This window comes from Camarhynchus parvulus, chromosome 2, assembly GCF_901933205.1.
Source record: "Camarhynchus parvulus chromosome 2, STF_HiC, whole genome shotgun sequence".
NCBI classification, from domain to species: Eukaryota; Metazoa; Chordata; class Aves; order Passeriformes; family Thraupidae; genus Camarhynchus; species Camarhynchus parvulus.
Window position 1 is genome coordinate 14,861,795 of NC_044572.1, and position 12,394 is coordinate 14,874,188.

At 37.8% G+C, this 12,394-nt stretch overlaps 1 protein-coding gene across 5 annotated transcripts in view; it reads left to right on the forward strand.

Moving 5' to 3' along the window:
• The window catches only part of ARHGAP12 (Rho GTPase activating protein 12), a 75,373-nt gene that overhangs the window by 22,041 nt on the left and 40,938 nt on the right, over window positions 1–12,394 (forward strand). For 4 of the 5 annotated variants that reach the window (XM_030966755.1, XM_030966772.1, XM_030966764.1 and 1 more), the window contains exon 3: window positions 10,150–10,413. The exons of the other annotated variant lie outside the window; for it this stretch is intronic. In XM_030966755.1, the coding sequence (XP_030822615.1) occupies window positions 10,150–10,413 (264 nt within the window). The remainder of the gene's footprint in view (window positions 1–10,149; window positions 10,414–12,394) is intronic. 5 annotated transcript variants of the gene reach the window in all.

A 12,394-nucleotide genomic window follows, 5' to 3' on the forward strand; every position in this document is an offset into this window, starting at 1 on the left:
TTAATGTTAAAACAGTTCTTCTCAAAATGCTGACAAAAACCATGTTCTTTAGAATTCAGTTTTTTCATTCCAAGTGTGGGACTTCAGCTAGTAAACAAAATATCTTTCTCTTCACTCTTAGCTTTCATCCTACTGCTGAGTTCTGTACTCTGAGGTGACAGGAAGAGCTGTCCTTAGTCAGCTTAAAAATATTTGTTATTCTCTGCCTGAGCTACTTGGGGTACTTCTTTCCTTCTTTGATGGCATGAGGTCCCTTCAGCTTTATTTTTTGAATGCTCTGATCACCATGGTCCTGTATTGCTCTTTCTTACAGGCTGCTAGTTTTTCTTAAGAAAAAACAAGGCATTAAACCAAGCATTTCATTGTGCATACTTGTACAATAAATCAGCTCCTTACTATATACTTTTAATAGCTTCTTCATTTGTTTTAGACTTCAGATGTGAATGGGCTGCTTTTCAGGATGAGGGTTAGAGATTTGTAATGTAGCCTTGTTTACAAAGCCTTATGGGAGTGAGGAAAATAGAGGACAACCCCATTGTGGTTCTTTCTCATTGCATAGGGACAGAAGCAAGAACACCAAAAGTGCTATTGAAGGTTGTGGACTAAACTGCACTTAAACTTTCAAGGAAAGTTCCTTATTTTGCTGATCAGGCTGTTGCAAAATTTAATTCCTTGTTTGCTCTCTATGTAAGTAATTTTTCCCCCCACATTAATCTAGCCATTTTTTTACCTGTACCTGGGAGAAATAGACAGTTCTTTACTTATTATTGTTTCTATAACTGATTCTGTTTTAGATACTTGAAGATAATTCCTTCTCTCAGCCACCTTTGGAATTTAATTAGGCAGCTAAACCTCCTTAAGAACTAACACAGAGGTTCTGAAGGAGAAGGTCCTGCTGTCCTGTCACCTTAGTCAGACACTTCAGAGGTGTCTCTGGCTGACCTTGCAGTGACCTGCAAACACCTAAGGAGTCTAAATATGGGAGGGCTTTTTGTTTGTTTGTGGGGTTTTGTTTGTTTTGTTTTAGAAGTCTCAACGGGGTTAATTTATTGCCATTCTGGTTTTTTCATCCCTTTGCTGCAGGGTCACATCAGCATCAGGGGTGCAGAGGGCAAGGGAGATGGGGCTGCTCCTCCTGGTAGCCAGTGGCCAGTAGACCAGCATAGCTAGGTCTTAAAAATCCATCATTAATCTTTGATTTTCTGAAACAAATAAATTTGTGGTTTTTCTTGTTTTCTGAACTTTGAGTTGTTGCCTGACTCTGTTGAACTATGTGCTTTATTGATTTGGTTACCTGAACTGAATTAGCAAAAGCATTTGCTGAACTTCTGTACAAGCAAAAGTGTCAGTGTGGTTCTGACTTTCTGCATGAAGGAAATTCTTTGCTTGTGTGCATGGGTAGTTAGGGTAACTAACTCATTTAAAGTTACTTTGGCAAGTTACTTTTCTCTTGGCTTCCCTTTCTTCTAGGATTAGCAAACCAATTTTTTCAAAAAGAAAAAGTGAGAAAAAGGTTTGGTTTTTTTTTAATAGTAGACATTGTGATGTGTTAGGATAGCTCTTGTGTGTACAAACTTAAGAACATTCTGAGATTCTTATTTCCCTAATCCAAGATTGTTTTATATTAGAGTATGAATACATTACTTGATTAATAGATTTTATCATAATTTCTCTAGACTTTGGGTGTATAATTTGTGTTTTGGTTTGTAATGGCATAGAGTTAGACAGTATGTAAAATGTGGTTCTTCAAATCATATGTTTTGAAATTGTTTAGCCAGTCATGATCCCTAGAACATGCTTTTTTAGGTGTTAATGTGTATAAATTCAGCCCTGTTGAAACTTGTTTCCCAAGATTTTAATACAATGTTTGTGGAAGTCAACGTCAATAGCTACAGCTACCTCAGCTGTTTCTGAGGTTTATTCCTGAGTGGGCAGTGTAATCAAGGAAGTTGCTCTCTGAAGTTCTGGGGCACATGGGAGGTGTAGTTGCTTGTGAATGGTAATTGCAGGTAATAAACTCAGGGAATGCTTGGAGAGGCAGATGTGGAGGGTACAGGGTAAAAAGTGACTGGACCCTACCAGTTATCCAACAGAATGTATTACTGTTAATATATTAGTGAGACAAACAAACAGATGCCATTCTAGTATCTGATTTGATGCTTTGCTTCCTAGGCCAGTTAACTGTGTTCTGCACTGGGGTTTGCCACTTTAATTAATCCCATAAGATATTTCCAGTATCCCAGTAAGTGTGCTTATACATCAGCTTTGCTTATATGTTTGAATGCTGGTGATATTCTGCAGCTGCACATGTTATTAAAAACTTCTAAGTGTTGATGTTCATAAGCTCAAGAAGATATCTTGAAATTATTCTAGCACCTAACAAAGAAATACTACCATAACAAATGCTTGCTGGATTTGCTGCCACAAGCAACATTTGGTGAAGCAGTTTCACACAAGTGAAATCTGCTTTTGCAGCAGAGTAAAAGGACAGCAGCTGTAAACTGAGTGGGAGTTCTGCATTTTCTTGTCAAGTGTTTGGAATGAAGTACCCTTTCTAACAGAACACATATTTGATGACTGTTCTGTTTTAGAACTATCTCTTGCAAATTGTTATTTTCCCTATTTTTTTAAGAATCCCCAACTATGTATTGTTTAAGTGAACCATTATAATACACATATAGAGTTTCTTAATTGTTCTGGGCTTTTCCTTCTCTTTCTAATAGAAGAATATTACAGTTTTTGCTCTACTGAATGATGGGGTTTTGGTGACTTGTGTGGTAGTATTTAGACTTCATTCTGTTCATTCAAGTGGTTCTCAAGCTATCTTTTAGGTTTTTGAGCTTTCTCAGGACAACTTCAGTAACTTGGGAATTTTATCAGAGGTGGTGTTTACTTTCCCATCTGCAGTTTCATGGATTCCTGGCTTTACACTGCTTTGTGTAAGCACTGGACCCTCAAAAGTACACTTAAAGGCTATGGGATTTGTACTTTTGAAAATGTAAAGTGTTGAGAAAATGGCTATTCAGTTTGAAGTGACAGTAATGGAAACTTTTCCATGACCTTTAGGCTATTATGAGTTCAAATCATACCATTCTTCACTATTCCCACAATAATATTTCATAGGAGCTAACTTCTTAAATGTGCTGTGTTTCTGTAATAGATACAACATAGAAGTGTTCCATGAAGATCTTAATAATCTGCCTTTAAGAATACTTTCACCTCTCTGAGGCAAATGAGATGTACAGCTCTACATTAAACCAGTTAAAACAGTAAATGCTCTGATAAATGAGGAGTCTGCGCTACTTCTGAAACTTCAAGAGATTATTCTGCTGTAACAGCTCTGAAACTACTGAAGTGCTTGTTGTGTTCTTGTGATACTTGCCATCTGAAAAGCAGCACCCATTGGCCTATTACAGGATAATTTTCCACTGGAGAAAGCAAGCTAGGCTTTTCTTGTGCTTTCTTAGTGTAGTATTTTAGTTTTTATAGAATATATCCTTGAGAGAGATCGCAAATGATTACCAACAACTTTATTGTTCACAAATCTGCATTCAGACATGTTCTCTGGGCTTCACAGAGCTCAAGAACTGACAGCAATTGAGCTAAAAGCAGAAACAGCTTGAAATTAACTTCCCTAAAAGTGGAGGAAAAATAAATGTGCAAATCTCCTTCTGTATGGCATATCCAGGTTGTTCAAGATGTGGGCTAAATTTCTGAATTAGGTTGCAGATACTTTAAACACACATAATAAAGTTATCAGCATTTGATCTGGTGAACAGGGGGAAAAGGAGTGAAGGAAATTTACTGTCTGACTTTTGAACATTGTCAAATTTGGCTCCTCTTTCCTAACTAGGGTAAGCTTGCTGTGTAAGCATGTATGACGTAAAGTGTTTCATATGGTATTGAAATTTTCTGCTATAGGAAAAGCAGCTTTGTCTGTATCCTTGGACAAAAGCTTTTTTATGGAAGGGAGAAGCTAGATTGTGCAAGTGGCAAAGTACAAGTACGGTAAACACTGTCATCTTTGTGCATGTTTGACAAAGGATCCCATTGTAAGATCTTATTTCCGTTTTTTAAAATATTTGACATCACTGTTGCTGTCTTTCAGTATACTTTCTTTTATTGCTGTAAACTTCCTACGTGCATATGTCATAGCTTGCTCATGCAGTGAGCAACTGCAGGAATGTGAATGGGAAGTTTGCGGAGTGTGCAGGGAAAAGAATGGTTTTCCATCAATTTTCTTTGATAAGTCACTTGTGATGGATGATCTGGGAGTGGTCTCTGGTACTCCAAGACCCAGCCAAGTGCTCCCTCCTGTCTCAGTCTGTGTCTTGGTGCTGCAGCCAGTTTCCATTCTTGTTCCTGAGTGCCTGTCAGTGTGGCAGAAGCAGCCGCCTTTCGCTTTCTGTACTGCAGGATTTTGCAATACAATTAAATAAATAATTATCTTGATGAATATGAAAAAAAATTAAGTTATTTCTTTTGGGCTACAAAGGGAAGGAAATGTATTTAGTTTGAAGGGCTTTTTGCTATGCACCTAGATATTGATAGATTACAGTAGCACTAGATAAAGATTTATATTTTCATCAACAATAGGATTTTTTTGTTTGTTTGTTTTATGAGAGAGCTGAAACAGAAGGGAGTTTACATGGCTGAAATAACACAAGCATATTCAGGCAGCCCCAGTTTCCTAAGACTGTTTCATAATCTGGTTTCATTAAGCAAAATATTAATAGAAGTATATATAATAAAATTAATTGTATGCAACTATCTCCAATAATAGAAAGAAGTAATATCTCAGCCTGTAGTTCAGTGTAAGTAAAATACCAAATTTCCTGAAAGATAAAATTAGCAAAGGTGAATCATGGTTAATTTAACTGTTTCCAGTCTAACAGGAAGTTATGACTAGTCATTAAAAAATTATTTTGAATCTACCTGCTTAATTTTTAAATGGGACACTTTTAACCGTTGAATGGCCTTTATTAGGCAGATATATTTGAATTATTTATATGGGATGATTTTATTTCTGTATTGCTTTGCATGTCATTTTTTTTCTTACCAATTTATAATGGCAGATCAACTGAACACAAGAACTTCCATGCACTTAAATAATATTTGCACTACTGTAGCTTGTCTGAAATTTATAATCAGCTGTTAACAGGCTTATAATATTTACTCTCTTTGTTTTATATGTTCCTTAACTTACAGTGTGAATTATCCAGCCTATGCTGGGGAAGGCTAGAGTGTAAGAAGTTGTTTCAGTTCCTGTTTAAATTTGGCTTGTTAAATTAGTTTGCTCTGTTCACCTCTGAGGTAGTAGAGGACGCACTGAAAAATCTCCCCTGGTTTTGGGTATAAATTGTAAATATGCCTATATCAGTTAGAAAGAGAACAGTGCCTGGAACATGTTTGTAAAAATATAAACCAAAAGCAGAAACAGGAAGGAAAAGATGAGCTAATTATTCCAGTTGAAGCTGTCACTTTGTGAACATGAAACTGTAGAGTTTTTGAGATTTCTTTTGTATCATTCCTGTTTGAATAAAGCTGGTATTGAAGTCCCAGGCCTTCCTAAAAGGACAGTGGGAATTCCTTGGCAAGAAGCTGAGTTGTTGAGGGAACTGGGATGCTTCATTCCCAGTCTCGGGATGCTGTGGGATTTGCCTGTTCTCTTTTCTTCAGCTTGCTGCTGCAGAGACAGTATTCCCTTACTTTCCTTCAATATAATGCTCCTTTTTTGCATGAGTATGGACAATCTGTTGTTTGTAACTTCATAAAGGGTATTGAGATTTAACTTTCCTTTTTTTTTTTTAAGGTTCTTCATTTTTAGCAGCTACTTAGAGCAATCTGAATGTTGCTACTGCAATGAAAGCTTTTACATTCAGGTTCATAGCATTAACAGAAGCTGCAAAGAGGCACCACAGTGAAAGCAGTTTAATGTGTGGTCAGTCATGTTTTGCAGACTAGCATTGCAGTAATTCTTTAAGCAATTGTTATGTTCTACAAGTTTTTGTCTTGAATTTAAGTTCTATAAAAGGAAAAAGGTAATTACCAGTTGCAAGTGAACTTTATTTTCTGACTTTTTGTTGCTGGTATACTCTGCCACTTCACAAGGTACTTTCATTACTGAAATGTGTACATTTGCTTTCCACTGCACTGAGTTCAGGTTTCCAGAGGCCTGATAGCATATCTGTGGCCTTTGTTAAAAATGTTGACTGCTCATTCATGAATGATTAACAGGTTGGTTTTTTTTAAAGGCCCATATCTACTTCCTACTGTGCCAGTATAAAAACTGTGTTCTGAAAATGCTGTGTATGCAGTCTCTCTTTGAAAATTGTTGTGTGTTGATCCTGGAAACTTGGTCCTGCTTGCATGAAACTCTCTTCCTTATCAATTACAACAATGTAGTGTGAGCAGACATTTTGGAGAGACCTAGGTTAAATGTGGCAGATTTTTACAGTATTCTACAGAGCATTACTGGGCTCTGGGAGAGGCCCTTATGTTCTTGAAGTTGCCAATGTGCTTAATGGGCTGTACAATTTTAATTCATGTTGTAGTGTCATAGAAGTATTTCTGCTTGCTAGTTTTCCTACATCACTTTTCCAGCAAGAGTCCTTCACTGTTCTTAGCAGGAGAAAGCAACGTGAAAAAGTCTGAAATCCATATCAAATAGGAAATGAATGTTGAAATGTTTGGAGTAGAAGGCGTTTAGTGCATGCATGCATGGGCACGTTGAAGGACGTGTTCTTGCAATTCTGATAGTGAGAAGACAAGGAGTCTCTTTGGGAAGATTTAATTCCATGTTTATGAGCAGTCAGAGTTTGATAGTGCAAAAAAAAAAAAGGCCTCAGGGAGGGAAGTTCTCACTGGAAGTCCTGCTTAGTGTTTAGCATATATTTAAATCTCCCTTAACTGTGTATGGTTTTGGGCATGCACCCATGGAAGTGATCAGGAACTGTTTTGGTCTAGGTAACACTTTGTCTAATCATATTAATATAGTGTCAGTAAGTAATGATTTTGATAAATGAAAGATAAATTAATCTGCTTTTTGGTTTAAAATTATTCAAGTTTTTTGCAGAACTCAGTTGTGAACTCACAGAATGATCATTTGGAAGGAAAGGGGGAGGTGGTGCAGTACCTGGGAGCCCTACAGGGCCATGCACTGTGACCTGCCTGTGTGGGACTCCCCTTCCCAGCCTGGCATAGAACGTACACTGATGTTAATTTCAGGAAACTTTGAACTTGCTAAAAGCTGCTTTTCTTACCAATAAATAAGATATTGACAAAATTAGCCTTGTTAAGGTTGAGTGCTGTTGAACTGAGCAAAATCCTAGACAAAACAAGATACCTCATCATGTGGCTCAGGGTATGAGGAAGTTTCCTTGTGTGCTGCAAGGTTATTAAAAATAGATCCTGATAACAAAGTCACATCCCTCAAAGACGTACTTATGAGCTAAGCTGTGTGTTACAGTCAGATTGGTGGCTTTGCTTTTTTTTAATGCTTCACTGAAAGCAGTAATTTCCAGATGTCTTTCAAAAATCTTGCAGTTCTCCCTGAAAAATCTGTCAGAAGAGAAATCAGCAGGGAACGAAAGTAGCTGGAGGGCTGGCTGGGCAGGACAGCTAGTTGTCTGTTTGCTGCTCAGGAGAAAAATTCTGTCTTCTCCTTGAAAACCAGAAATTGGTATTTTAGTTTGGAAGCACTAAGCATTCAGAAGAAAATCCCTCATTTACACTTTCATATCGTGTTACTGTTTTAAACATAGCTCGTATGCTGCCTGAGTTAGGTGGCAGTACTTTGGCTGTGAGCTCCCAGTATTGGCTGAGCACATCCATGTCCTGCAGTTTCATCTGGAGTTGTGCTGGTTTTAATGCTGGAATGGTTGAAAACCTCCATGTGAAGCCTCTGAGCCATATTCCTACTGCTTGAGAAAACATTCCAAGCAAAAATATACCAAGCATTCCGTGTTTCAGGCTATTTGGAAAACATTTTTATTAATACATACAACTGTTCTTTTAGGTATGGCACTTAGCTGTCTTAATTAAAACAAAATAGTAGCTGTTAAATGTGGGTCAGACAGAGGAGCTGCCTTATTGCTTTGTGTGGAAGAGGAATTTCAGGAGGAGGTGAGGGTTGTGCAAGCCACCAGCCTCCCTTGGCAGCAGCCAGGCTGCTTGGTGGTGCCACTTTTGCCACTTCCTTAAAAGAGAGGGAGGAGCAGGAGGTTTGTGCGTTCTGTGGTGTCATTTCAATGACAAACCCTGTGGTTTACGTGGGAGGTGCAGCTCTGCAGGCTCTTGGACACCAAGGCAGAAATGGTGCCCTTGAATGAGGGGGCGTCAAGATTGCTGCCCCAACATCACAGGGAATTGGTTCATCCCTGAAAACAGTAGGGTGATCTTCATTCACAGTAGTGTTGTTTATACCCTTAGGGTTCTCAAGATCAACTCTATCAAAGACAATTGTTCTACCCTTTTCACAAAAAAAAAAAAAAAAGAAAACCCAAACCAAATAAAACAAAACAAAAAGTCAACACATGTGACTTGGATAGTAGAAAAATATCCTTTTACTGTTATCAAGTTTTGTAGCAGATTTTTTCCTTTGAATCAGGTATAGGAGGATACTGATTGGTTTTGGCTTTCAGATTTTACCAGTGCTGCAATTTTTTTGTTTTCAGCACTTGTGGTTTGCCTGAGATGTACTGTACTTGCTATATCTGGTAAGCTGTGTTGTCTCTTTTAAAGGCGCACAAAACAAGTCCATGCCCGTTATAATCTCATTAAGTTCCTCTCTAGCTGTTTCCCCCTTTGGTTGTGGATATTGCCCATATTTGGTTCTACCTATGGTGCAATCAGTTTATATCTGATTGTGTGGTATGATATGCTGTCTTGCCTGAGCAAACACTAATAATTTATGATTAGATGTGGCCTAGATTAGCATCTTATGATTTTAATGTTTAAAAGTACCTTATAAAAGATCTTTTATGTAAATGCAGTAGCAGCAGGAGGCACAAGGACTTGCCTACAGCAAAGCAGCTCAATTAAAACCAAGGGGATGGTATAAATTGTATAGTTTTTCCATTAGAATACCTAATATTGTACCCCAAAATACAAAAATGGCAGTGCATTACTAGGAAACTCTTTCATTTGGTTTAATAACTAGCTGCTTTCACAATCTCATAATCACAGTTCTTGTGAAAACACATGCTCTTACACTCTGCATGGCGTGTTTGTATTAGGCTTTAAAAATTGAACATCTGAGGCTTTATTTCTCTCCTAAACACTGTAGGGGCTCATTTGGAAGTACTTGTGATTTCATTAAGTTCTTTGGTCTTCAAACCATAATTTCTGCTGTCTGTCACATTAGCAAACTATTTATTAATAAGCAATTGTCATTAGTGTTTTGTTTTCTTATGGGTATTTGTTGTTCTACTGTTGTGCGCGTATGTGAACAAAATCAGGTGGATAAGAATATCCACTTAATTTCTACAAGAAGAGAGGGGTAATTCAAATACTTGGTGATGTTTCCTAAAGTAATTTCAGATAAGCATGTTTGAAAAGGCATACAGGTGAACTGTCCAGGTGTTTTTCAGAATTTCTTATTCGCAAGGTTGTGCTCGTCTTTCTAACTGAGCTGCCTGTTTAGACCTTGCTGAGAATGCAAAAGTGCTGCTTTACATTCACCATCACTGTATCAACAGTGAGGTGGAAAGGTTGGGGAACAGTCTTTGCCGAACAAGTGGCATCTCAGAAATGCTATGTATTGTCTTCAACAAGATCACATTACTTACAGTTTCTGAGCAATACTTGAGCTGTAAAGCTGAAGTTTTTCAGCAAAGCATGGCAAGCATATAATTTTTTGATGATGATTCCGGTGTATTTCAAATCCACTGTAAGACATAATTATCAGCTGTCATCAGGAGGAATGCTGAAAAATTGGTTCAGTATTAAATAAAAATAGCTTGTGATATCTACCTTAGAATTAAGAATCTAATGTTCTTATACCCCAGCATTTTAGGGCTGTCCTTTGTGCTTTTGTATTTAACAACAAAAGAAGGAGTTTGTTGGTTTGTTTTACTACTGCATTCTGATTTGTAAGGGAGCATTCGAAAATTCATTTGCTCGTTAACAGTGCATTTCTTCTCTCAATAGCCAACTACTCCACCAAGCCAAGGGAGGCCTGATTCACCAGTTTATGCTAACTTGCAAGAACTGAAAATATCTCAGTCTGCACTTCCACCTTTACCTACAAGTGCTCCAGTCCAAATAAATGGGGAATGGGAAACCCATAAAGATACGACAGGACGCTGTTATTACTACAACAGAGGATCACAGGAGCGAACCTGGAAACCTCCGCGGTGGGCCCGAGATGCAAGCACTAATAAAGGGGATTCCCAGAGCCATGCAGATCATGAGGTAGTTCCTTCTGAGATCAAAAGCAATGAGATGTAATGCATTTGAATGGTCTTTTGTTGTGGAATTTGGTATCTCTTGGTTTTGAGGCATCAAGGAGTGTCTTCCTTTGTCTTTTTGGTTATGTGTCTTGGTATGAAGTGGTCAACAGTTTCACTCGTGAGTTGCTTTTGTGTACATGAACTGTGTGGAAGAGTAGCAACTTGTAAAAATGCCTGTAAAAACAGCCCCATAGCAGATACTGCTACTTTTGACTAGATTCCATTCAGACCACGAACATATTCTTTAGGTATATCAATGGAGTTTTTTCATTATGTAAAAGTTCTGCTTTTGCAAAGCCTTTTGGTAAAGCTTTGCTGCTGACCTTGCTTGAGATAGTTGAAGCTTACTGTGAAGTTATTTATGTTAAAAGATGATTTGGACTAATATTTGAGGTGCCAGTTTATTCTGTGCAGCCAGTTGCTAGGGAAAGTCTGATTGTGAAGTGTGTTTATCTGAACTGCAGTGGTTCAGATAAAGCAAAGGAATAGTTGGGAGATGGATATTACTATTTAGATATGCTTAAAATAGTGTTCTTGTGTCCAAACAGTACTGAGGTTAACCAGTTTCCTGATGGAAAGAGAAAGCAAATATTTATCAAAAAATCTTCTACATATTTCACTTCTATATTCCCTTTTCAAATATATATATATTTTTTGTGGATTTTCTCCAACAACTATATATAGTGTCTCTGTATATGCTAAGCTAAGGCTTTATCTCTGAGCCATAAAACCAGAGTTTAGTTTTAAAATTGAATTGTGGACTGCTCAAAATTTTGTGAATGCTGGAAGCCTGTCAGAAGTCTACCTCTGGAAAGGTAGTAACAGGAACAGGCAAGAGAGGGAGATGGAAACCTTTCATTTCCTTTGGCACTGGCCTTTGCAGCAACTGTGACATCCACAAGCATTTAAATAGCCAAATTTTCTTGCCTCAGGTGAATGGCAGCAACAGGCAAACAGATGGAATGTTTATGCCTGTCTCTTTGGTATCTCTGGTGATGGTCTCTTAATTTATCACTGACTGTCCTTTTGCTGGATAAGACTGGTTTTAGTCTGGGTAAGCCAATTGCTTTTTTTGGCTAGTGATTCTCCTTGTCCTAGTAACGGTTTCTTCATTGTTGTAGTTCCATCTCCTGGTAATGGTTTTCTCACTGTTGTAGTTCCGTCTCCTGGTAATTGTTTTCTCATTGTTGTAGTTCTTCCTTCTTTTCATGGAAGGATTGCAAGAATTCTTTCTCCCTCCCCATCTGCAAGCAATCCCTGTGACTCCTACTCATACATCTGTACCATCACTTCACCACATGGTTGCATCTTTGGAATGCTTGATTTTTAATTTACTTTTTTAAAATTGCCCATAACTTCTTTCATCTCAGTTCTTCTGTTTATTTGTGGTGCTTCAGGTATCACAAGTTGGCCATCAGGCAGTTATGTCTATCAAGTTTTCAGTCTTTGTGAGACCAGTGGAGATACATGTTTTGATTTTTAACTAGACATTAAGTCTGTATTTCCAGTAGCATAAGCTCCTTAGGTAATTTGTGTCTTGCCTGGATTATCAAAACATGGGTCTAGGGAGAGATACACATTGCATGGTCATGTCAATCCACTTACCAGCAGTCATGTTTTGATTTTGAAGCTGCCTTTCCCCCCACCCCTCTTTCCTTTTGTTTCTTTTCTCTTCTGCATTTTGGAACATGCTTCACACTCCACTGTCGTGTTCCTTTTTGGAACCTCTGGGTATTTAATCCAATATAAAGTAAAAATTGAGATCCAATCCTGAGCTACAGGAAAATGTAGGGCATCTCAAATTTTGTCTGATTAGGCAAAGTTAGAGCTAATATATCTTAATAATTATAAGTTGGTTTTTATGCTAGCCTGAGTTATACTCTTTTAATAATAAAAGAGTACATGCAGAAGGATTAAAAGCTAGTTTCTGCTAATTTGTCCTC